This window comes from Mustela erminea, chromosome 5, assembly GCF_009829155.1.
Source record: "Mustela erminea isolate mMusErm1 chromosome 5, mMusErm1.Pri, whole genome shotgun sequence".
NCBI classification, from domain to species: Eukaryota; Metazoa; Chordata; class Mammalia; order Carnivora; family Mustelidae; genus Mustela; species Mustela erminea.
Genome location: NC_045618.1, coordinates 132620626 through 132644806, shown reverse-complemented (window position 1 = coordinate 132644806; position 24181 = coordinate 132620626). Strand labels below are relative to the sequence as shown.

The 24181-nt window shown below is 54.5% G+C and overlaps 1 protein-coding gene and 1 long non-coding RNA gene across 3 annotated transcripts; one reads left to right on the top strand and one right to left on the bottom strand.

Moving 5' to 3' along the window:
• Positions 1–6084: 6084 nt before the first annotated feature.
• Positions 6085–6777, top strand: LOC116591758. The gene is made up of 3 exons (XR_004286152.1): positions 6085–6129; positions 6347–6443; positions 6685–6777. It is a non-coding gene; the product is annotated as an uncharacterized LOC116591758 (long non-coding RNA).
• SYNDIG1L (synapse differentiation inducing 1 like) lies at positions 6696–23618 on the bottom strand. 2 transcript variants are annotated; one of them, XM_032344937.1, is made up of 5 exons: positions 23449–23618; positions 19628–19704; positions 7875–8563; positions 7025–7165; positions 6696–6882 (listed from the first exon to the last, which is right to left on the bottom strand). In XM_032344937.1, exons 3-5 carry the CDS (start codon positions 8289–8291, stop codon positions 6724–6726), a joined length of 717 nt encoding a protein of 238 aa, XP_032200828.1. In that variant the 5' UTR covers positions 8292–8563; positions 19628–19704; positions 23449–23618; the 3' UTR covers positions 6696–6723. The 2 variants fall into 2 exon arrangements, with proteins under 2 accessions (XP_032200828.1, XP_032200829.1); XM_032344938.1 differs by lacking the exon at positions 19628–19704.
• Between the last annotated feature and the right edge of the window lie 563 nt (positions 23619–24181).

Here is a 24181-nt window from a genome sequence, read left to right as displayed (position 1 = left end):
GGAGGAGTGTGACAGTCCTATGCTCTGTCCCTATTCACCCCCAGAGGTCTACTCTGCTGCCTCTGTTCTGTGTTATCCTCCACCCGCCCACCTAGAGACACCCCCCTTATCCCGCCCCGGCTCCTGTCTCCTCCAAAAAATGGTTGGTTCTCCCCTCTGAGAAAGAAGTTGCAGTGCAGAGAATCCTGACCCAGACCCTCTTTGGTTGGGTGGCATCTACTGAAAGCAGGAGGCCCCGTGCCTCACCCAGGGATGCTGGGATCCGACGTGAACCCCACCGTCCGAGGAGCAAACAGCTCCACGGATGTGGCCGTCTGAATGGGTGCCGTGGTGGTTCATGAGAGGGGCGGATAGTTCTGTTTGGTTGGGTGTGGGTGTGTGCGTGGGAGGAGGGGTAGTTGCCAGAAAGGGCTACAGGGAAGATGGGATTTTCTAGAACCGAGTCTTGGCAGATTTTCATCAACTTGAAGGAAAAGGTCAGGGGGCAGAGGCAGATCAGGGAACCCAGGAGATAGGCCCGGGTCCTCAGCCTGCTACCAGCCGAGATAGGCTCAGGGGTCTGCAAGGTCCAGGAACACCAGGATGATTGTGGGACAATATTTCCCACAGAGAACTGACTGGAAAGCCAAGGCTGCTGTAGGAGGCCAGTGTGCATTCGCACAGCAGACCCAGAGACCCTGTGGGGCGCTCACCACCAGGAGCCCAATTTTCCCCAAGGGAGAACGCCCCAGGGGGCCCTGAAGTAAGGCTGTGAGCTGGGCAGCCTGGCTCCAGATCCAGCGACTGTCATCCCCTCTGTGTCCCAGGTGGCTGGGACAGGGCTGGAGGGAAGAAGAAGGGAACATGGCCAGGAGTCAGCCTCAGGAGTTGGGACGGGGAAGAAGTGGGGGCACGGGGGGCTGACGAGGGAGGGTGTGGGGCAGTAGGCGATGGGCGGGTGAGGGTGGGCCCCGCGGTCTCCCAGAGGCCCGGGTCGCCCTCTCGGAGCTGTGGCACTGGAAGGAAAGGGGGCCTGGCCAGTCTCTCCCCCCGGAAGGGACAGGAGTGTCACGGCCTCGTGCCCTGAAGATGCTCTGTCAGCACAGCCCGGCCCTGCTGCTTCCCTCTGGGCTCTGCCCACCGCTGTACACATGTCCGCTGTCCTCTCCGTCCCCTTCCTGGCCGCTGCTCGGGCACCCTGCGCTCTGGCAATTTCTTTCTTTGTTATTTCCTCATGGAGCTAGAAGTGGCTTTGAAGCCTGCCTGGTTCTTTAGAGGGAGAGAGGTAAAAGCAGTTCAAGGGATGTAGGTTGGAAATGCAGATGGGCGGCAGGAGTGCCTCCCAGCCACCCCCCAGAACCCTCTCAGAACATCTGAGCGTCTCTGTGGGGCACCCCTGCCCCGAGAGTATGGCCTCCCCTGCTTGCAGAGAGGATGTGAGAGCACCCGGGGGAGGGGTGTCTGCTGTGAGCTTGGGTCAGGCAGGGCAAGGCGAGACTGTCATCCTCCTGCCCCACCCCTGTCTTTCCACCAAAATAGAAGGACCCAAGTGTCAGCCCCAGGGAGGGAAGCCTTTGAAGCAGGAAACAGCCCGGGAGGGAAGGCTGAAGGAAGCGGTGTGTTCATATTCACAGGGCAGCATCGGTCATCCGCGGGCTTTCTGTGTTTTCACGGCAGGCGGACAATCACTAGCCTCGCTTAGCAATCCCACGGCCCCGGAGGCAAGGCCTGCACTTGGCTTAACAAATTGGTGGGTGACCTTGGGCCACTCACCTCCCTCTCTGGGCCTCGGTTTTCTCGTTTGTAGCATGGGGGACTGTGACTGGGTGCTTTCCTACTGTGACTTTCAGGATTTGCATCTGTGACAATTTGGGTCACAGATCCGTGTCTCAGCACGCTTTCACCCCCCACCCCCTCTCGTCTGGGTGGCCTGGGAGGTGCGCAGAGACGCTGCAGAGCAGCAGGGACAGGAGCGTAATGCTGGGGTGGCGGGGGGTTTGCCTAAAGCCCCCTTTCTGGGAGGCGGTCAGGGCAGCCCAGGTGTGGACCAGTGCATTTGGGGTAGGGGGGCTGCTAACCCTTTACTCCTGGGGCGCCAGCTGGGGAGTACTGTTGGAAGGGCTCAGGGGTCGGGAAAGGGAAACATTTCAGGGGCTTGGGGCAGGGCCTATTTATTGACTAGTTCGGAAATGTTTCAAGGTTTTGACAAGCCGTGGGAGCGTATGGGAGACCTGTGGACTGCCAGCTCTGCGGTGTGGACGGACTGACTGACAGGAAAGGCTGCCTGTCCCCACTGGCAACTTTCTTGCCGTTTCCACCATCAGAAAAATTCCTTTCCCTGGGAACTGGTGGCAGGTCACTGTTTCCACTTGGCCCAACCTCCCAAGGCCTGTGGCCACAAGGGAGACTTCCCCGGCAACCCCAGTCCACACACATAGCACCGTGCTCCGTGGCCTGGCCACTGCACGAACTTGCCCAGCAGTGGCCGGCAACACAGGCCGGGCAGCCTGGCGCTGGGTCTGCTGTGGCCGCCTCCCTCAGCCATCTTCCCTCCCCCTGGGGGCCTGCTTGGCACCCCCCTCCCTCCTGGCCCCCAGGCCACAGATGAGGACTTTCCCCTATGCTCTTCCTGTCTAGCGGAGGAGAAAGCTGGGGTGGAGTTGCACGGCGGTGGGGAGGGGGTGCGGTGCAGCCAGGAGCAGGGGCAGCTGGCAGGGGCTGGGGGGCAGATCCCGGACTCTTCGTGCCGGGCTCCTTCTCTGCCTGCTGCCCCGACTTCCCTGCGCAGCAATTTCACTTTCTATTTTAAACAGTTTGGGTTGGTTGCTTCCCTGCCTTCCTGCTGGGTGTTTATAGTGAGGAAAATAATTGGTAATATTTGCACAGATGTGCTGGCGCTGCAGCTCGTCACGGGCACCTTTACCCAGGGGACCCTCCCTGCCCCCCCACCCCTGCCAGCCTGAGAAGTCAGTCTTGGGGGGGTGGTGGTGACAGTAAGTTCCCCCTCCTCCCGGGAGCCTCAGGCAGAGCTGGGAAGCAGGAGGCCAACAGTTCCTTAGGCGCGCCCAGAGGCAGGCCTCAGCAGGACGGGGAGGGGGCCCTGCCCCTGCTTCGGGGACTGATCCCCGACCCCAGGCTCCACAGGATGCGCCCTTCCTAGGGGGCTGTGTGGGAGGGAAGCCCCTGGGGGCTCTGTTTCTGATTTCATTTTCTCCTGCAGAGCCTGCCTTTGCTCCTGGGGTAAAGGAGGGGGTACAAAGGCGGGGGAGCAGGACGGAGGTGAACACAGGAAATCATCTGGCTTCTTCTTCGAACCATTCTGGAGGGCGGGGAAGGAGGCAGGTATCACGGGGGCCAAGAGGCAGGTATCACGTGGGCCATGAGGCAGGTCCTGGACCGCTGTGTGTGCCGCACACTGCCCGTTCTGGGGCCCAGCCAGACTGACCATGGGGTGAGACCGCACTGCGGGCAGGGCCAGGGGACACGCCTCAGCCGCCGGGTCTCCTTCACCCCTTGCACGCGTGTGTGCTGCGTGTGTGCTGCGTGTGTGGGCGCTTCTGTGAGTGTGGGTCTGCAGTATTTGTGTGCCTGTGGGCTGTACCGGTGTGTGTGTGCGGGGCTGCCTGCCTGGGCCTGCAGGGATGTATGTGCATGCGTGTGGGTACATGGGTGTGCACATGTGTGCTACATATATGTACCCATGTACGTGCACGCATGTGCCTGGGTTCGGGTGCTCCCAGAAGCCCATGCGGAGGCAAGGATTCAATTGCAGGTAGAGAACCCCAGATAGCATGGTAAGGGGAGTGAGGAAGAAGGTCCGGGGAGGAAGGCAGTCAGGGAGGGCCATGGTCTCCAGCAAACCACTGCCATGGGCATCTGACAGTCAACCCGCAGGGGAGTCACGGGAGCCAGAGGGCTCCCTTCCAGAGGGCAGAAAGCCCACCAACTCCCATCCGTCACCGGTTGACGCCTCTTGACTCGGCTGTTGGCTCTCTGGCACTTTGGCTTGTCCTCGGCCTAGTGTCACAGAGTTCCCCGGGAGCAGCCTCCCGTGTGTGGAGCTAAGTGCTGAGGGGATCTCTGTAACACCACCGGTCCGCAGCTCTGTGGTGGGTGTGGCAGGTGCTGTGATGGCCCCCCCGCCCCAGGGCCCCTGCAGGAATGATGGGCTTGGTCCTCCAGCCCCTGCAGGTGCCTGGTAAACAGCCTCAGGGCAAGCCCCCCCGGGGGCTGCCCCAGCTGAAGAAAGCCTCCTTGCTCAGGCCGTTCTCTTTTTCTGGGTGGCCCACATCCGATGACCATTTGCTGAGGGGGGATAAAGGCCTGGCCCTTTGTCCCAACTTGGGTCAACCCTGAAGGGTATCCTGGCTCCAGACCCCACTGCATTCGGGACCGCCTTGCAGCCTGACCTCCTCTTGCCCAGATCTGCCTCCTTCTCCCTTCCCCAGGTGATCTCCCAAAGGCAGCCCATCATACATGACTGGCACCGATCTCTGTCTCATGGGCCTCCAGCCCACACAGCGCGCGTGTGTGTAAGCAAGCAACGCTGCATCTCGCCAGCAGGCACGTGCAGGTGCGGGGTGAGCCTCTCCTACCTCCCCCAGGACCCTCGTGCACAGTCATTTAGGAACCATCTAGAGCTGGTCCCTCTGCCGGTCCAGGCCGGCTCCTGGGGAAGTGAGAGGAGGCTGGAGATCTGGTGTGGACCCTGGGGCCCGAGGTGGAGGTGGCTTCCTCCCCGCACTGTCCAGGAGGTATGCAGGTATGTGGAGGGGGGGTACGGGGGGTACATGATGGGACTTAAGAATGGGCACCAGGGGACTGGGGCTCCTTGGGGCCCCCCTAGGCCCTGCATCCCCTCCTGATAGCTGCAGGCAGCTCAGTGAAGCCTCACTCACCCCTCCCCCGACCTCTCTAGCCTAGAAGGGATTTTTGCTTAGGCATGGATGCTGTCTTGTCTCGAATGGAATCTGGTGCCGACTACTACGCTGCTTCTGGGCTACTCTGATCAGAGAGGTCCTGGGATAGGGGACTGCGGGGGGTACCCTGACCACCCCTCCTGCTATGGCCTTCTGGAGAAGACTGCCAGGGCCCAGAGCAGCCACGATGGGGTTGGAGGTCAGTCTTGGAGGTCAGTGGGCTGTGGGTAAAGGTGGAGGCAGGTGGGGACACTAAGAGGCCCAGAAGGCACCCGGTGTTACAGAAATGTTTATTACAAGGATAAATATATACAACAATGGGATATTAAAACTGCTGATCCTGGGCCTGTGGGACTTCAGGGGATGCAGGGAGTGGGAGGGGAGGGTAGTGGGTCAGTGGTGGATTCACAGGTCTGGGCTCTGGATGCAACCTGGGAACGACCGGGGCCCCAGATCCCGCACAGATAGGTCTTTTGCTTGAGCCTACATACTCCTGCCCTCCTGGCTGCCTGGATGCTTCTAAAATTCTGGATGTTCCCTATTGGCTGGGGACGTTGAGAGTAGCTCTGGGTAGGGATGTCGGTGAAGGAAGCTGGCCAGGGGCCACCACTGACCCCCAGCATCACTGGTCTTTGAGACACATGCTGCCCAACCTCTTTCTCTGAGTGGGTGGAGCCCTCAGAAATGGCTGTAGTTTGGCTCTAGCCCAGATGCTCAAGGCAAAATCGAAACAGCTTGGAAGATTCCTGCCATGTTCCTGTTCATGAATACCAAAGGTTATGGGAAAACGATTTCCCCTGGGAACATTTTCCTCATCTCTCTAGACCTTGCTCAAGGGACAGCTCCTCCAGGAAGCCTTCTGAGCACTGCTGGCTGCTCAGCAGCCATGTTCGTCCTGTATCCCTCCCCTCATTTATACTATGTCCCAGGGTCTCTCCTCATTGCTTTCTCTGAGGGCCGGATCCGGGGCCCTCTGCTTCTTGGCTGGTGGGCCGATGACACTCTCTCTCTGGGATGGCATTAGCTCAGGGCCACCCAGGAGGAGCCCAGAAGAGGATGATGGGGGTGGGGACTAGGATTGGAGTGGAGAGGCCCATGTGGCCTGGCAATGCTTCAGGACTTTGTCATCACTTCTGCCTTTTGTTCCTATGCAAGGAAGTTCAGAGAACCTGCCTTGCTTGCACTTTACATGGCTGGGATGCTTCTACAATCTATGATGTCTCATAAACCCGTAGGGGAGAGCCAGAAAGAGCTAGGGGGCCCCTGTGTGTCTGTATATTTCCCTCTTGGTTGGCTGGGGTGTTGGCCTCAGGGGGCCAGAGAGTGGAGTTGGGGAAGCTCAGATTGTCCCCAGAGTGGAGACGCCCATTAGTGGAAAGAACTGAGTCAGATCCCCTGCCCCCAGGTGTCCTTTTCTCTTCTGGTAACCTCCAGTTTTTTCTCTGCAGAGAGGCTGGCCGAGCAGGGGAGTGGGCTGCTGGCAGGACGGGCGACCCTCCCGGGTGGGCAGAAGAGGCTGAGCTCCCGGCTAGCCTCAAGCCAGAGGTAGGTTCTGCCTGGATGGCTTGGTGGGCAGCCCTACCCTCTCCTGCTTCCTGACAGCCTGGGCTAACGGGTGGTGGCCCTGGCTTTGCTCTGGGGCCGGGGGGCCAGGGACGAGAAGGGACAGTGGAGCCCTGCAGGCTGCAGCCTGGGAGGCCTCCCCCACAAGCTGGGGTGGCGGGTGGTCTTGAGGGGCCCGGGTGCTCCTGAAGGTCTGTGACCCCAAGCCCCATTGTCTCTTCAGGCGGAGCCGGGGCGTCAGGATGCCAGGCCCTCCTGGCCACTAGCCATGGCCGTTCTGGGACATGTAAGCCGCCAGCGCCACCACCACGGCCACATAGAGACCGGCGCCCACAGCGATGGAGAGTGTGGCCAGGAAGAGGGCCCTGCGGGAGGTGGTGCTGGCCAGGCGGAAGTCTCCCTTGGAGATGGCCTTGCTGGTCTAGGGAGAGAGAGGGACTGGTGAAAGGGGCGTCCCCACCTCCAACCCCCTCCTGCACAAAGGCCTCCCCATCCTCCCCCACCTTTGGTCAAGCCCTCCGGTGGAGGGAAGGGGCTGGAGCAGATGCCCCTCGTGCTCTTACCCCCTGGGAGAAGTAGAAGGCAGCGATGCCCAGGGGCCAGAAGCAGCAGAGCATGGAGAAGATAGTAAGACCCAGGTGGTCCCTGGGGGGCAGCGCCACGAAGTTGTCTTCGCTTTCACTGTCCGTCGAGGTCACATCACTCTGCAGAACACAAGTGGGTTTTTGCGACCATAGCCAGGATCATGGATGGCAAGCCTGTGGGGCTACGGGTAGTGTCGTCTGCTGCGGCTGGGAGTGACCGGGCTCCGTGCTTTCTACCCGAAGCCTTAACTGTGACCCACTGATTCCCTTCTTAGGAACTGGCACAAGCATACAGAGAAAGAATGCAAGTGTGTACGTATAGGCACATGCATCATCGGACAGTAATTGTGAAAGAAGGGGAGAGTCTCAGTGCCCAGTGACCAGGAGATCAAGTTATGCGTGATGGGACACCCTGGAACCCTTAAAGATTGCCTTGTAGACAAATGTTAAATGACACGGAACCACACTGAAATATGTCGTCTAGAGAGAAGAATCTGGTGATAAAACAGTGTACAGCAAGATCTTTTGGGCAGAGTAGGGTGGGAGAAAGACATTGAACGGAAAATGACTAGAACATCATCTACTCAAATACGAATATTCTCTTCCAGGGTTTTTCTGTATTTTTAAATTACTTATATAATTAAGCAAACAAGATCAATAAATGCTATTAAAAAAATTCAGTCGCCAACCCAAGTATATGTTTCTCAAACCTGTGCCAAAGTACTTTTTCTTTGGTAACATACAGATTCTTGGGCCCCAAGCCAGGTTCACCGAATCTCAACCCTTAGAGCTTGGCCAGGGGATCTGCATTTTAAACACAGGCACTCACCTCCTCCTCCTCCTGGTCGTTCTCCTGGCCCTGCAGCTCCTCCTGAACCCCGTAGGACACCGTCTGGATGGTGATATCCTCTTCCTCTTGGTCCGCTTCTGCGGACCGCTCTGCAGGCCCAGCCTGGAGCTCCCTGTTCTCTGTGAAGCTGGTCTCACAGCTGCTTGCCCTGGGTTCCCTGACCTTGTCCCTCCCCAGGAGGCAGCTGGGCCTGTACCAGGCCTCCACAGCCAGCTGCAGGGACCCCGGGTCCAGGAGCTGGTGGGGGCGAGTGGAGCCAGCAGCACCCAGGAGGTAGGAGTAAAGCTTCTCTTGGCACGACCAGCTGGGCGAAGCCTCACGGTAGGGGTAGGGGCCATGGAGCGGGGCGGGGCTCTGAGGCAGCAGAGGATTCTGCAGTTCGCTCAGACTCTCCATGGTTCTGGGGCAGCTCCAGGGAAGGGAGCCTGGGCCAGCGGAGCCGTCCTCAGAGAGCCTGCTGGGTGAGCAAGACAGACAGACGCTGAGACCTGGGTGCCCGGTGCGCGGCCGGGAACGTTTAAGAACACAGGCTTCCAGACCCTGCCTGGGGCACCAGCCCGCTGTGCGACCTTGAGCTGGCTCCTTCTCTTCCCAGGTGTCCTTTTCTTTGTCCACACAGTGGGCGCAGCAGCAGGACTTACCCCACAGAGCTGGCTCATTCGTCTAGCCTGCGAACACATAATGGTTGGCATCAGCTCCCTGCCAGGCACCATGCAGGTGTTGGGGACACGGAGGTGAGAAAGCCAGGGAGCAGGGAGAGGCAGGAGGAGGCACACTGTCTCCACAGAGCTCACAGCGCTGAGGAAACCTGCCCTGAAGGACAGCAGGGGTATACAAACGAGCAAGGGACGGATGGACGCAAAGGCACAGGAAAGGGTCTGGCCCCGATGGCCGGAGAAAGAGGCCCAGCCGGCAAGGCAAAGGGAGGGGGAACACGTGTCCTACAGAGGCCATAGCAAGGACGGTCGCTCTGAGAGCCTGGGAGAAGGCTGGTGCCTCTCAGGTGGCGAGGGAGGGGTAAGCTGGGTGTGGGGTCAGAGCACATAGCCCTGTTTAGTCCTAAGGGGGCTTCAGGGGTCTTGGCAGGAGTGACAGGATGCGATTTGAGTCTGAAAGTCTTCCCGTGGCTGTGGGTGGGGAATGGCTTGGAGAGGCCTGGGCTCACTGTGACATCTGTAGGGGGCTTTGCCACGGCTTCAGGTCAGCTGAGGACAGCAGGAACTCAGTAGTGGGAAGATGTTGACAAACTGCTAGCAGGTGGGAGATTGGGTTGAGGGAGGATTTGTTTGGGGGGTGGATGGGACGGTGCTTAGCTCAGAGTCAGCACAGGGCAAGGGCTCACAAGCCTTCCATTCCTCCCAGGGGAGGAGGCTTCTCCCCAGTTATAGTCATAGGGGGATGAACCTTAGAATTATCTTCCCTCGAAGCAAACTGTGGCTTTGGGAAATCCTGGAGGTCTAAGGCAGGGCTTCCTGGGCACTGAAGTCTAGACTTGTACACCCCAGCTGGAAGCACAGATACGGTCATAGACTAGCGTGTGGACGCCCTGTGGGGCTACCTCGTTCTCTTCAGCCAGTCCTGAGGACTTGGGAAGGGCACACAGTAGGTGCTCAGGGCTGGCTAAAGGAGGGAAAGGCAGCCTGTGAGTGTGTGTACCACAGAGCTACACACACTCTGCAGTGTGGCAGGTAGAGATGGGATGTGGAGAGAGGAAAAGAGCGGGCCAGGTGGTCCCAGGGACCCTACACTCTCCCTCCCAGGTCCATAGTAGTTGAAGGGTGACAGAGTCATGTCTTGCCCTGGATTGGTAATCTGAAGATCGGAGAGTGGGTCCTGCCCTTGATACTTTGGGAAAATAATCATGGCCTTCTGGGTTTCCCCAGCTGTGAAATACAGACGATAATCCCAGCCCAACAAGGTTGTTCTGAGGATCAGGAGAGGGCCGAGAGGCCGTTGCAGATTATAAGTGGGGGGGGGGCAGCTGTGCTTACTTCTGGGCTTCAGTCTCTACTTGTCCAGGGTCATTTCTGGCCCGATGGCGAAGAAAAAGCCTGGGGAGGGATTTCGGGCTCCCGGGGATGGGTTTGTCTCGGCCCTCTCCCCAGCCCCACACCCCATCAAGAATCCACAGCCAGAGGCTGTCCATTTCTCTTTCTGCCCCAAGAGAAGTGGCTGGATTCCAGAAAGCTGGTTTTGGGGAAACTTGCAGACAGAGGAGGGCCCCAGGAATAATGCGGAGTGGGACCGAGGGAAGGGTTGGGAGGACCAGGCAAGACTGGAGAGGCCCATTGAGGGTGAGTCCATGGGGCAGGGTCCCCTGGCTGGCCTGCTAGGAGGGAGGATGGAGCCAGAGGATCAAGAGGAGGCTGCCCAGGCCTCAGAGGCTCGGAGCCCTGACAGCAGTGGCCTCCAGGGCTGGGGCTCCAAGAATGTCTAACAGAATCATGGAGGGACCCAAAGAAAGGCGTGAGGCCCAAATGCCTAACTCTTCACCCAGGGGGGCACAGATGGGGCTGGAGACGTGGGCTGTGCTGCACCTGGGGGCTCCGCTGCACCTGGCAGGGTGGCAGGAGTTTCTCCGCAGGCGCAGACTGGACCTCCGTTCTCGGGAGGGGTGGAGCTCACACACGCAAGGACTTCACTCCTTCTCCCTCCTCCTTCCTCTTGGCAGGGGGTCAAACATGCAGGGAGCCCCAGGGACCACAGTGATGTGCCTGAGCTCCTCTGGGCAGATTCCCAGGAGGCCTGGTCTCTTCTGACCCCCGAGGGTAGCTTTTGAGCTCCTGTCCCAGCCTCCCCCATCCCTACCGGCGGATGTGACTCAAAGATATGCCGTCGAAGGGCCTGTGACCCGAAGGGTCATGGGTCTGGGAGTCAGGTATATGGGGTTCCATCCCTCACCCACCCCCATGAGCTCTCTGATCTGGCACCTCCATTTCCGTATCAGGAATAAGAGGGGTCAGACGAAATGGTCACCGATGTCGATGGTGGCGCTAGCACCATCCCACAGCCTCAAGGAGCCCCGCAGAAGTCAACTCCCCCCACTGCCTGCTGCCATCCAGACTCAGGGACAGAAGAGCCTGCTCAGAACCCACTGAGGAATGACTTTCCCGTCATGGCACCTCGAGGACCCTGAGCGAGGCAAAGGGAAGGCAAGGCCTCTCCTCGTCCGAGGGACTGTGGAGCCATGACATCATCCCCTGGCTTCCCAACTCCCCCGTGGCTGCCACAGTCCGGCCCTGCCCTCCACCTCACCCCACTACGGGATTCTAGGACAGGGCTCCCAAAGCCTCCCTAGCCGCTCCTCCAATTGGTCTTAATTAATGTCCCCTCTGCTGATAGACCCAAGGGTCCTTGTCACCATCTCTGTGGCCAGAGGTATGTAGGGGCCTTTCAGCGGGGTGCGGTGGGAAAGATCAGCCCTCTAAGCAGACTAATGCATCAAAGTCACCCCTGCCCTATGCCTTGAAAAAGGGATAGGAGGCCTTGGCCAGTCTCCTGTCCAGTTCCCTAGAAGGAAAAGAGGGGTACTCCTGGCCAGGAAACCTGGAAGCTCATTTGCAGGGCAGCTGTCCAGGGCAGGTGGGGGCAGCTGGGTCCCCGCTCGTCCCCCTGCTCTTGCCAGCCATCCTCTCTTGGTCAAAGTGGACTCAGCCGAGCTCCTGAAACCCGGCCTCCCAGCCTTTCCCCGATTACACTCCCCTCCACCGCGCTCCGATTGTGCCTTCGGGCAGGGCTTCCCAGCTTCCCGCACAAAGACATACGATCCCGGGTTTCCACAATAGGGACAAACTGAAAGCCACCTGAATGCCCAACAATGAGGGGCAAGTAAAATAAATTATGGTACAGCAATCTGGTGGTACAATGCCTTCGAACGAGTTTACAAAGAGGAATGACACGAGAAAAATGCTCATTGCAGCTTGAGTGAGAGGGAAGAAAAGAAAGCGGTTCGCGCACGTAATCTAACTCTGCCAAAACGTCCGCAGTGATTATCACCAGTGGTGGCTGCACAGGTGCTTTTCATTTTCCTTTTTATACTGTGTTTCCCACCACCCCCCATTTCCCATATTTATTTTTACATTGAGCATGTACTTCTTCTAAAGCAGAAAAATAATTAAGTGCATAGATTTCTTCTGAGCCAAATTATCTAAAATTGGTTTTAAGCCTTTCCAGGCTTGGGGGTTCCTTCTGGGTTTAAAGGCTGAGCATCAAGCCCACCGTGACACTGACAGACAGACAGAAAGACATACACATGCTCAGATGTCCCTCCACTTCAATAAATCAACCAAGTTCTGGGATCCAGTCCCTCCCCACAGTCCAGCCAAGGGTCACAGTTCTCGAGCAGGTCACTTTCGAGAGCACACCATACCCCATAACCGGCTAAAGCCACATGAGAGTCCACCAGGCTGATCCTGGGGATCCAGCACTGAGTGCTGGCCAGAAGGAAGGGGTAGCAGGTCCCCCCAGGCCCAGGCTCCTCTGCCCTTAGCCTGGCCTGACATTTTGGCCTGTTGGTTAAGGCTGCCTCTCCCTGTTCCCTGAAGTAAGAGACCAGAGTTCAAAGCAGAGACATTTTCATCTCCACCGCTGCCTGGTCTCACCTGGGCTGTGAGTGTCTGCTGTCTGTGCTGTACTGGGCACCTGCCTCCTTGCTGGTGAGGGTGTGTGTGTGTGTGTGTGTGTGTGTGTGTGTCCCCACACGTGCACATACGTGCACACTGCTCCAGAGGGAAGACAAGAGATGGGATTCTGAAGCCCAGGAGATTGCTCCAGATCGTGCCGCTGGAGAGGGAGGAGAGGGAGAGGTAGATCTGGGAGACCACAGCCCCTGCCTGTTTCCTTTTGAGCTGAGAACTGAGCCTGGCCCAGAGGTTTCCTACTTCCTGATTTAGAGATGGAGAGCACACTGCCACCTCCAGAGCCTGGACGGGAAGCTGTCCGGGAATTAGAGCCTCCCACCGGAGTCTGACTGTTCTGGAGTCCAGTCACATAGTATCATATCAGTTTGCTTATCCATAAAGTGTATGAAGGGTAGAAGGGGTTGATTTTTAACAGCTCAGCTCCACATGACCCTGGGGTTCTCCTGGGAGAAGAAGAACAATAATTTAACATTTACTGAGCCAGGCGCTGCCCAGCTCTACACGCTCATCTGACCCTGTAGTTTCTTGTGGGGGAGTCGCAGGAGGGAGGGGCTTCCTCTTCTAGCCACGGCAGACTAACCCGTGTCGCACTAAACTGCCTAGAACAGTTAAAAAAACTAGGGAACGATAGGAAGGCATTAAAAAAATCACCATGGAAGCAAAATCCCAGAGGAAAGAGAAACCCTCTAAGGTGAGTCTGATCCTTGGCATCACTTTAGCTGTATCAGAGGCTGGGGAGGAAAATGGGAGTTCAGGGCCTATTAAGGAGGGCCCCCAGGAAACACCCCTGGTTTTCAACGGGGACCTCTTCAGGGATATCCCCAAGGAGCAGGAGCCAACCAGCAACAGTCCAGTGCTCGCAGGCACAGAAACCAGGCTTCGAATCAGCTCCATCTTAATGGGATTAAGGTGATCTGCCCGAAGCCTCACTGCCGGCCAGAAGCACAACTTGTCCGGGGCCTCGGGGCTCGGTCATTAGCCTGTGCTGACAGCACCTGCATTGTTAGCCCAGACTGCTGGGTTCCATCCTCACAGCAGATGGCTCTGAGATGACCCTGAGAATTTACATCTCCAACAAGTTCCCGGGTGGTGGTGATGCCGCTGGTCCAGGGACCACACTTTAAGAACCCTGCTCTAATCATCACTGAAAGAAGAGTTAAAAAAAAAAAAGTAACCAGTAAGCTAATAGATGCAGAATATGAAATAATAAGAATACCTGTTTTATCCAAAATGGGGCAAGATTTTAAAAGGAATATAGAACCGGCGAGACAAATAAAAAACAAATAGTAGGGGGCGCCTGGGTGGCTCAGTGGGTTAAGCCGCTGCCTTCGGCTCAGGTCATGATCTCAGGGTCCTGGGATCGAGTCCCGCATTGGGCTCTCTGCTGAGCAGGGAGCCTGCTTCCTCCTCTCTCTCTCTCTGCCTACCTCTCTGCCTACTTGTGATCTCTCTCTGTCAAATAAATAAATAAAATCTTTAAAAAAAAAACAACAAATAGTAGGATGTAAGACTTACATGCAACTATATCAGTAATCATATTGAATGTAAATGGAATAAAATTGCCATAAAGAACAGAGATAGTCCACTGTGTATTACTCTATTTAGATGAAATTCTAGAAGACACAGTGGCTGCTAAGGGCTGGGAATAGGGGAAGGGATTGGCTGCTAAGGGCCCCGAGGAGTTTTTTCGGAGAGACAGAGCGGTTCTCTATCTTGATTGTGGTAGTGGTTACGTGACTGCGAGCGTTTCACAGAACGCACTAAATTGTGTACTTAAAATTAATGCCTTTCGTTATGTGCCAAAGCGGATTTTTTGAAAAACAAAGTTTGGATCTTTAAAACAACAGAAGCCAATTACATGCTGCTTATAAGCAATTCACCTTCATTATAAAAATACACAAAAGCTCAAAGTGAATGAATGAGGGGCACGTGGCTGGCTCAGCTGGTCCAGCCTGAGACTCTCGATCTCAGGGTTGTGAGTTTAAGCCCCACTTATAGAGATTGCTTAAAAATAAAATCTTAAAAAAAAAAATTCTTATCACTTAAAAAAAAATACCCAAAGTAAAATAATGAAATAATAAGAGCTCCTCACATGAATTAAGTTCTTACTATGCTCCAGGCATGATTCTCCTTGTGAAAAATTCTCTCATTTGATTCTTACAGTAGCCTACAGTATCCCTATGAAGTCTATGTCCCCATTTTACAGATAATGACACCGGGGCATGAGAAAGTTACAAGCGCCCAAAGGCACCCGCTGGTGAGCTGGACACACACTCTAGAAGCTAGACTCCAGAGTCACTGGGAGCTAGGGTCCTTATGTGTCCACTCCCATTTATTGAGTGCTTACTTTGTCCTGACCATCGTGTCAACTGCTCTAAATGCAGTATCTCACTCAAGCCAACCTCTTTCACATGGCGGTGGGCATGGGAGGGGGCTGCAGCTCAGAGAGGTTGAATAGGTTTCCTGAGGTCACACAGCTGGAGAGTGGCAGAGCCCCATTGGACCCAGGTCTGTCTGACCACAGCTCCTCCTGGCACTAGGTTCTTAGGTGGCTGCAGGGGTGGGGTCCTGGAGTTGGTTTGTTGCATGTGCTACCAGTGGGCTCTGAAGTGCTGGGGAAGATGCCTTGTAAACCCTTAAAAGGAGGTCAAAGGGACAATGCGGTGTGTGGCCCGGAGTTCAAGCACATCCTTGGGATGGGACCCCATGGACTAATAAAAGCGCCGATTTACTGTGGCCCCATGTGAACAAACCAGGTGCTTCATCGGCTTTATCTCAAAACTCTACAATGACCGGTGGAGCTGGCTGGTGATGATTATTTCCCATTTTTTAGATGAAGAAACTGAGGCTCAGAAAGGTCAAGTAACTTGTCCAAGATTCAACCGTGATGGGGACTGGAATTGAACCCAAGTTTAATCGAATCCGTAGCTGGGGCTCACACTACACATTTCAGAGCCTACCTGCGTGCGGAGAGGGGAGTGGTGAGCAGCATGGGAGTGACAATCCAAGGATCTGGTCCTGAGTAGGTTGAGATCGAGGCCTCAGTGAAGCGAACAAGAAATGGAAGCTTTACGAAAAGATAAGGAGATTTGGGGTGGTTTAGCAACCCGGGGCGGGGGGCTGCCTAGAAAACCTCCATGTCTGGATTCATAGAAATGCAGAGCCATGGCAAGGATGCTCAGCTCCTAACCACTATCTCTCAGTGAGCAAGAATGAAGGCTTCTAAACCGGAAAGATGAAAGCAAGATCTTCTCGGTAAGGCAGAGGATTAAATATAAATGATTAAAAGCCAGGGAAAAGGTGAAATCTTTAAAACTAGGCGCCAGGTCATCCCCTCATCAGATACTAAGTAAACCATTCTGCAAACAGGGGAGCGCTGTGACTATGGTGGCTGTTTGTAGACGGCTTGAGGCTGGATTTGATGATCTCTGGTCCAGCGTCATGGCCGCGGCTTATGGCACATCTGACAGTGAAGAGAGGAAGCCAGGGGTCAGGGGCAGGGAGCTGGGAGAGCCTGGCAGAGTCAGAGTCGAGGGAAAAATGAGAACTTGGCCTTCTTTGTTTCAGTTTGCCTCTTCAGGAAGCTAACACAATTGATTCTCTTTTCTCCTCTGCCTTCCACTGCTCCTAACCCCCGATCTTTCCTAATGGCACTTAAATGTATCGTAGTCTTTCTCGGTTAAAAAAAGAAATCAGTTGTGATGATTGTGAAACCCAGTTATAAGTACTTTGATGCTTCTCCCTTCGAGAGGTGGTGGTGGGGGGCGTCTATGTGCCTCCTCTCTAATCTGAGTGGGCTGGGCTTGTGACAGTTGCTTCAACCACACAGCGCAGCAGAAGAGATGCTGGGTGACTTCAGAGGCCAGGTTATAAAAGGCCACGCAGCTTTCCCCTTGCTCGCTGACACACTCACTCTCCGAACCCCAAGCCACCCTGAATGTAGCTGGACTTTTCTGAAGCTGTCACGCTGGAGAAGCCATGTGCGTAGAAGCTCTGCGTGATGGAACCTACAAACCTAGCCTTCCAGTCATGCCAAGATGTCAGAGATGAGAGTGAAGCCATCTTGGACTCTTGAACCAGCCCATCTGTCAGCTGGATACCACCAGGGGACCTCTGTCCGTGCCACACAGAGTGCAGTAATCACACTGCTCAACCCTGCATGAATTGCTGACCCTCAAGGTCATGAGGTATAATAAAATGTCTTTAGTTAAAAAAAAAAAAATTGTCCTGGGGCGCCTGGGTGGCTCAGCGGGTTAAAGCCTCTGCCTTCGGCTCAGGTCATGATCCCAGGGTCCTCGGATCGAGTCCCACATCGGGCTCTCTGCTCAGCAGGGAGCCTGCTTCTCCGTCTCTCTCTGCCTGCTGCTCTGCCTACTTGTGATCTCTGTCAAATAAATAAATAAAATCTTAAAAAAAAATTGTCTTTAGTTTTAGCCACTAACTGTGGGAGGCAGTTAGGCAGCAACAGATACCTGGAACATCTTTCCTTAGCGCCATTTCCCTCCTACGGCTCCTGCCCTCTCTCTCCTTCACCTCACAGCGGCGTTTCTCAGAAGCATCATCTCCACTCACATCGGAAACCTTTGGCTCTCAGCTCAGAAGTCAGTTCCCCAGGATTTCGGCTCCTTGGTTATCTGCTCTCCAGGCTCCAGCTCCTCCTCTCGGCGAGTTTATCGAGTTTATCGCAGTCACTATTTCTGTTTGTGAGATTTGTTGATAAGCGCCTATCTCCCCAGACTGGGAGCTTCCAGAGGGTGGGGACTGTTGTCTTCCTCATGCCCGCAGCCCCTGACGTGGCATATAGTAGGCACTCCGGAAACTGTGGATCTCATGAATAAATGAGTGAGTTAGAGCATGAGGGGGGCTAGGCGCGCTAAGGTTCCCCCATGAGGAAGTACTTTCTAGGATCTACGATGGATGGAGCGTTTCTGCACAATTTCTGGAGCAGTTACCTCAGACCAATGCTTGGGATGCAAGAATAAATAAGAAATGGTACCTGCTTTGAGGAGGAATATAGAGTAGGAAAAATGAAATTTCAGCACAATGGGGTAAGGTGTGCTACAAGCGCAACGGGGAGCTGGGGGTGCCCCAGTAAAGGACTCCTATCCTGGGACTGGAGGGCAGGCGATGTCAGGAACTAAGAAGAGGCCCGCAGAGCAGGTGACATCTGAATTGAATCTTGAAGGACGGATCTGAGGATCCAGGTGAGACAGCGCAGGGAGGACATTTCCGGGTGAGGAAGCATCGTGGAAACAATGAATGAGGTGGCGGAATGGAGGGGAAACCAGGATGGTCTGGTATTGATGGAACAAGGCAGGCGAGGTGGGAAGGCCTTCTATTTCATGCAGAGAAGCTTTCTTCTGCGGGAAGGAGGGAAATGAGAGCTGTAGCCAGGCATTGATATGGCCACACCTGGGTTTTAGAGCGCTCTGGCTGGCCGCGATGAAGAGGAAGGATTTGAGGTGAGTGAGAATGGAGGCTAGGAGTCCTGTGAAGAGAGACCACTATAAAAGTTCAGGCAGGAGGGGCACCTGGGTGGCTCAGTGGGTTAGGCCTCTGCCTTCGGCTCAGGTCATGATCTCAGAGTCCTGGGATGGAGCCCCGCGTCGGGCTCTCTGCTCAGCGGGGAGCCTGCTTTGCCCCCTCTCTCTCTGCCTGCCTCTCTGCCTACTTGTGATCTCTGTGTGTCAAATAAATAAATAAAATCTTAAAAAAAAAAAAAGTACAGGCAGGAGAACATGAGGACCTGATCTGATCTGGGGCAAAATGGACGGAGGGGAAGAGTCATATCTGAGGAGGAGTCAGGAAGCTGAACGAACAGGACTTTGTGGCTAACCGGAAGTGAGGGAGAGAGAGGAGCCGAGGTTGACTCCCAGGCTTCTGGCTTTGTCAGCTAAGTAGAAGGTGATGCCACCAGTTGAGACAGAAAATTCAGGGGGGAGGCTGCTGGTTCAGGAACACAACCTGAGCACAGATGACCTGACCACTTCTTTTCCATTTTAAGGGTTTAATAAAATGGTGGGCATATATTTTTTAAAGAATGAAATCATAACAGAATTGGAAAACAACTAAGAATGTTATCGGTGGACCAGAAGCACGAGGAATTTCTGGGAGATAAAGAGCAAATGAAATTCCTTGGCAAAGAAATCAGCACAGAGGCACCTGCGGCTCTGAACAGAATAAGAAGTAAGAATGAGTCTCATTCAAGGAGGAGGTCTGTTAGGGAAACAAACTCACCCAACTTTAGAGGATGCCACACCAGCTGCCTGTGCTAGTCAATACCTTCCGTTATTTGTAAGTCTGACGGGACATTAAAGGAGAAGGGAGAACAAGTGTATGAAAACAGAAGAGAAGGATTAAATATACAAATAGAGCAAGGGACTCAATAAGATCTAAATCATTCAAGTTATAGAAAAGGTCTTTAAAATTTTTTCAACTTATGTCTCTGAGAGGAAAAAAAGAAAACCTCACATCCATAAAATGAGAACAGGCTTCTATGAAAAAGGAACAAAGAACATGACAGTATTTTGGAAAATGGAAACAACTGCCTAAATTTTAGAAAATTTAACAGAGTGGGACGCCTCTTTGCTCAGTCGGAAAAGCATGTGACTCTTGATCGTGGGGCCGTGAGTTCGAGCTCCATGTTGAGTGTAGAGATTACTTAAGTAAATGTAACTTAAAAAAATTTAATGGAGAGACTGGATAACAGAACGGACAGACTTAAAGACTAACTTTTTCATGTGAAAGAAAAAGTTAATGAAATTCCCCAAGACACAGAGCAGGAAGACACAAAGATGGAGCATAGGCCAGAAAGGTGAGAGGGAGGGGGGTCCTATAGGTCCAACAACCACCTAAGAGGAATTTCAGAAAGACACAACAGAGAGACTGGATAAGAATAACAATGAAAGGAATAGAAAGAGGAAGTGTTTCCTGAGCTGTGGAAAAAAAAAAAAGAATATTTAGATTGAAAGGCCCACCAAGTACCAACCTAGTAAAATGAAACAGACACCCTCCAGAAGGAAGAGCAGGATGGGAAGGCGAAGTGGAAGGGGGTCTTAGAGTGCCCTTGGGATGTTGGAGCGGAAACTCTACCTGGCAATTAGATGTATGCAGTTGAAACCCTGGGTCATGGTCAGGGCTGGAGGGAGACTTGAGAATTGTCAAAGGACCTACGAAGAAGAACAGAGGAGAGAAGAGGGTGAAGGAGAGATAAAAGAGCCAGAACACTTCTCAGCTCCTAGGGGAGGCTTCCTAAGGCACTTCCAGGGAACATCAGTCTGCCTTTTTTAGTATCTGCTGCCACCCTGGGCTCCCATGGGCTGAACCAGCCTCTCCCTCAGTGTAATCCATTCGGCTGGGGATGGGTTTGTAGCTGACAAAGGTGAAAATTGCTGGGAGGATTGGGAGAGTGGCACCACTCCTCAAATTAGTCCATTTTCAGACAGAAATTGAATCTTTATTCTTGCTGAAACAACCTGTCTCTTCACCAAAGCAGCTCGTTCCCAACCACTTAGAAGCAAACGGTGTATCTAATGGCGGAAGATAACACACCTAATGGAGAGGTACAGCCTCAGATCCGTGCTCCCTGCTTGGGGGAGGGGGTGGTGGGTGCTGGTGGCAGCGGCAGGCAGGAGGGAGAGGAGAGAATAAGGGAGGAGTAAAGAGAAGAGAGAACCCGAGTACAAAGAATGGGGATGAGATCAGTCCCCACCTTGTAGCAGAGGGGACCCTGTTGGAGGCAAGATGCCCTCCAAGCCCCTGAGAAGAAAAGGGGGTTAGAAAATGCCACCGGTTTAGAGAACTGGGATGTTTCTTCTACTTGCTCCCGGGAATGGTGTTACTTCGGGACTGCATGTCCCTCTAGGACACAAAGATGAATTGGCCTTTGAACTTGAAGGTAATTAATACTGTGCAGATGTCTCTAGATATTATCTTATTCTCTGCCTCTGTCATTTTCTGTGTGAAGGGGAAGGGACTTTCACGTGTGTTTTTCAGTGTTTCAGGCTCACGCGCGTGCGCACACACACGCACACAGAGATGTCATTTCTTAATGACCATGTGACAGGTATCTCTTCCTCTTCCTTAGATTCCCCCTTACCCCTAGCCCCAAATAACCAAGATCACCTAATCACATGCCAGGGTTGAATCTCTTCTTCCCTTCAAGGCATTGCAGAGGGGGTCAGAGTAGGAGACTCAGCAGGGAGTCAACAGTAGGGGAACACAAGGAGTCAGTGGGTAGTTCTCCCTGGTTGAGAGAGGAGCCAGATGTGTGTGCCTGGCTTACCAGAGACCTTCTGTATTCTGACAGCTCAGGGGGTGGGGTATCTACCCAAATAGCTTCGGAAGGTGGGGTGGTGCTTTGTTCTAGCCCCAGCAGGAGGCCAGCACCCCCACAGACCAATCTTGCAGAAAATAAAGCCCCTTTCTATGCTTGCTGCGATGTGGCTGCTCTCACTTTGTTATAAGGGTTAGTGATTGTCCATTAACTCTGGAGGGCTGATTTTTGCCAGTGCTGCACCAACAGCTGGGAGCCGGAAAGTGCTGACATGGGGAAGGGGGGACGTGGCAGTCGATCCCCCCACCCTGGTTGGGCGCTTGCAGGGTAAGTCAGGGAGGTCAGCAGCATGGCTTACTCAGCTCTAACCAAGTGCCAATTAGCTAAGGTTTTCCTGAATATTGGCTGGGCCTGCCACAGTTGAGGAAAATTATTGTCAGGGAAGCTCATTTTGTTTTTCTATAAAAAAAGCTCTCCCCAGAGATGGATCTTTCCTGACTGTCCCCTCCTCCAGTCTTCTTAGGAGAGGGGATTAGCCAGGCAGGGTCCCTGGGAGGAGATGGCCACGATTTGGGTGTCTGGTCTTTGGCTACTCATAAGGGATGTTGGGAGGGGGGTGTGCTTTCCTGGCCTCTTGGCCTGGACGCATCGGCCCTCTGGCCCAGCAACTCTATACACATTCATAGCTTTCCCAGGGAAATAAGAGGGGGAGGATCTTAAGGAAACATCAGAAATAGAGAAGGCTTTTTCAGATTCCTATTGCACCCTTCCACTCCATTCATAAAATCCAGTTCTTTGCTGAAAGGACATTAACTTACTCTGAAAACAGGTTAATGAAGCTGGTATGCTGTGTTCAAGAACCGAGGGATCTGTGGTCTCAGAATGGCCCTCAGAGAGGCTCACGGAACATCGGGAATATTAGAACTTGTCTAGTCCAACCCTCTTTTACAGATGAGAAAACGGAAGCCTATAGAGGGGAAGAGGTCTGTCTGAGTCAGTAGCGGATCTGGGGTCAGAATATGGGGCTCCCGACTTCCAGTCAAATGCTTTTATTTGGAGATATTTTAACACTCTATTCTCTTATTTTACACCCAATAACTGGGTCCTTACTATCTTCCAGGTGCTATGGGGGAGGGGAGGTGTGCAAGGAGGCAAAGAGATGAAAACAACACAATCCTTGCCTTCAAGGATCTGTTCCCCTAGATCTGTGATTCTTGGGGGAAAAAAAAAAAAACCAAACCAACAACAAAACACCAGAACTGTGAGTCAGACTCTCACCCTGTATTATCTTCTATAGGTGATGATGAAAGAGAAGCGGGGAGGGAAACCTTTTGGTTCTAAGATTTATAAGTTGGGTTTAACTGGCTGCGACCCTAGGGAGGCCAAGGACAAAGGAAGACACTGCTTGCCTGGGAGAAAAGGGGGTAGGGGTTGCAATGATCAGGTCACTGCCAGCAGGTCTGGCTGGTGATGGGAACAGTGACAACAGCTCACACTGGCATGGCGACATACAGATGACAAGTCTTCGATAGGTACGTTCTTTCATTGAGTGCCGAGATAGTACCCGGAGAGGAGCACAGCAGCTACATTAACCCCATTTTACGGATGAGGAAACTAAGACTCAGAGGCTCAGAGAGTTCATTCAGGTAACAGGCCTCAAGCTGATACATGACAGCGCCCAGCCAAGGACTCCTAGTCTAATGCTCTTTCTATCACCAGGGGTGGTGGGGTGGTGGGGAAGTTGTGCTGGGTTGAAAAGATGGGGAGAAAGCAGTGGTCAGCACACTGATAGGCCAATCTTCCTCTACGCAGTTTTATTTTGATCACTACGTTCTGCCACTCAGAGAACTCTGTTCTGAAGAATTGGAAGCACTTTGCAGGCCTGAATGAGCTCATTCAGCACACTCTTGCCAGAAAGAGGGAGGACTTCAAATGGAGGCTCTGTCTAGGGTGACCAGCATTTAGGCACAGAATAGAAAACAAAGCTCAGATTCCCCCACTCTTTGCCCTCATGCACCAAGCAGTATAATGCAAAACCAGCCTCCTTCCATTAGAGTCAAGAGGGCCACTGAAAAAAATGAAGGTATTTTCTGGTATCTCCTTCCTTCCCTGGAGAAATGGGTTAATCGGTCCTAGGGGCCTGGATCATCCTTGGCCCAAGGGCCATTTCCAGGGTGAAGAAATCTTGAGGGTGGATCAGAGGTGGGAGGAGGACCACAGCCACTCCAGTCACCCTAAATGAGCAGGTTGGGGAAGAGAGGGATCCTTAGCGCAGCTGGCTCAGATTTCCCTAGTGAGCAAAACCATGGTAGGCACAGGGGCACGGGAGTCCCGGATACTCTTCTTTGTGGGCAGAGAGTCTAAGAGCTCCCTCAGGTTGGGGTCAAGGCCTGGTGGTGTGGGGTCAGGGTGCCCAGGTGCCTACCTGGGCCCCAGTCCCTCAGGTCACTCCCAGCATCCCCAGCGTGTAGGGTGAGGGGTAGGGATAGACTTGGCGCGATCTCTGCGGGAGCGCAAGGTGCAGTCAGCAGCGAGGCTGAACCCCCTTCCCTGGGAGAGGTCCCACTACCATCCCCAGCTCTATCCAGCCTCAGCGCCTAGCTCTGGGTTCCCGCTGCGCCCCCAGACGGCCCCTTACCTGTCCCGCCGAGGACGGTCCCGCCTCCTCCGCGGGGCTCGGGGGCCCAGCATGGGCCGGTGAACGACGGCGCCCCCGCCTTGCGGCCGCGATGGAAATCCCAGGAGGGTGCCTCTGCTCCCGGCCCCGGGTCCCTGCCGCCGCCGCAGCCGCCGCCGCTTCAGCACCGCGGACAGCTCCCGCCCGCCGCCCGCCGCCGCCGCCTGCCCCGCCCGGCGCGGTCCCGGGAGCCCCGCATCCTGGCCCGGCCCCGCAGCCGCCACGCAACCCTCAGCCCGGCCCGAGGCGGCTCCGCTCCGACTTGGGAGAGCAGCGAGGAGGATCCCCCTCCTCCCTGCCTCCCGCCGCCGCCGCCTCTTTCTCCCCTCCGTGCTCCCTTCCACGCTCCGGAATCAGCCCACCAGGCACTCCGGACCCAGCTCCGGGGCGGGGCGGGGCGGGGCTGGAAGTCAGGGGAGCCCAGAGGAGGCGGTGGAGCGAGGGGCGCGCAGTTGGAAGGGCTCTCTGGTTCCAGGAGCCGAGCTCCCTTTCCCAGCCCTTCTTCTTACCCGACTTCCCCCATCTCCCAGAAGCAATGGGCGGCCCTCGGGCTTCTTGAAGTATTTTGAAGCCCCTAGGTGCCCAAGCCCTGAGTTTTAATATTAAGCTAAAAAGAAAAAAAAACCAAGCAAACAAAAAGCACTTATTGAGCGCCTACTATATACCAGACCCCCTGCCAGGTTTTTATGTTTTC

Bases quoted from the DNA above. Each gene is read 5' to 3' on its own strand.
- SYNDIG1L (XM_032344937.1), bottom strand. From the start codon at position 8,291: ATGGAGAGTCTGAGCGAACTGCAGAATCCTCTGCTGCCTCAGAGCCCC. The intron at 7,166-7,874 runs GTGAGTGCCTGT...TGTGTTCTGCAG, and splicing joins ACGACCAGGAGGAGGAGGAG to AGTGATGTGACCTCGACGGA. The intron at 6,883-7,024 runs GTAAGAGCACGA...CTCTCTCCCTAG, and splicing joins CCTTCTACTTCTCCCAGGGG to ACCAGCAAGGCCATCTCCAA.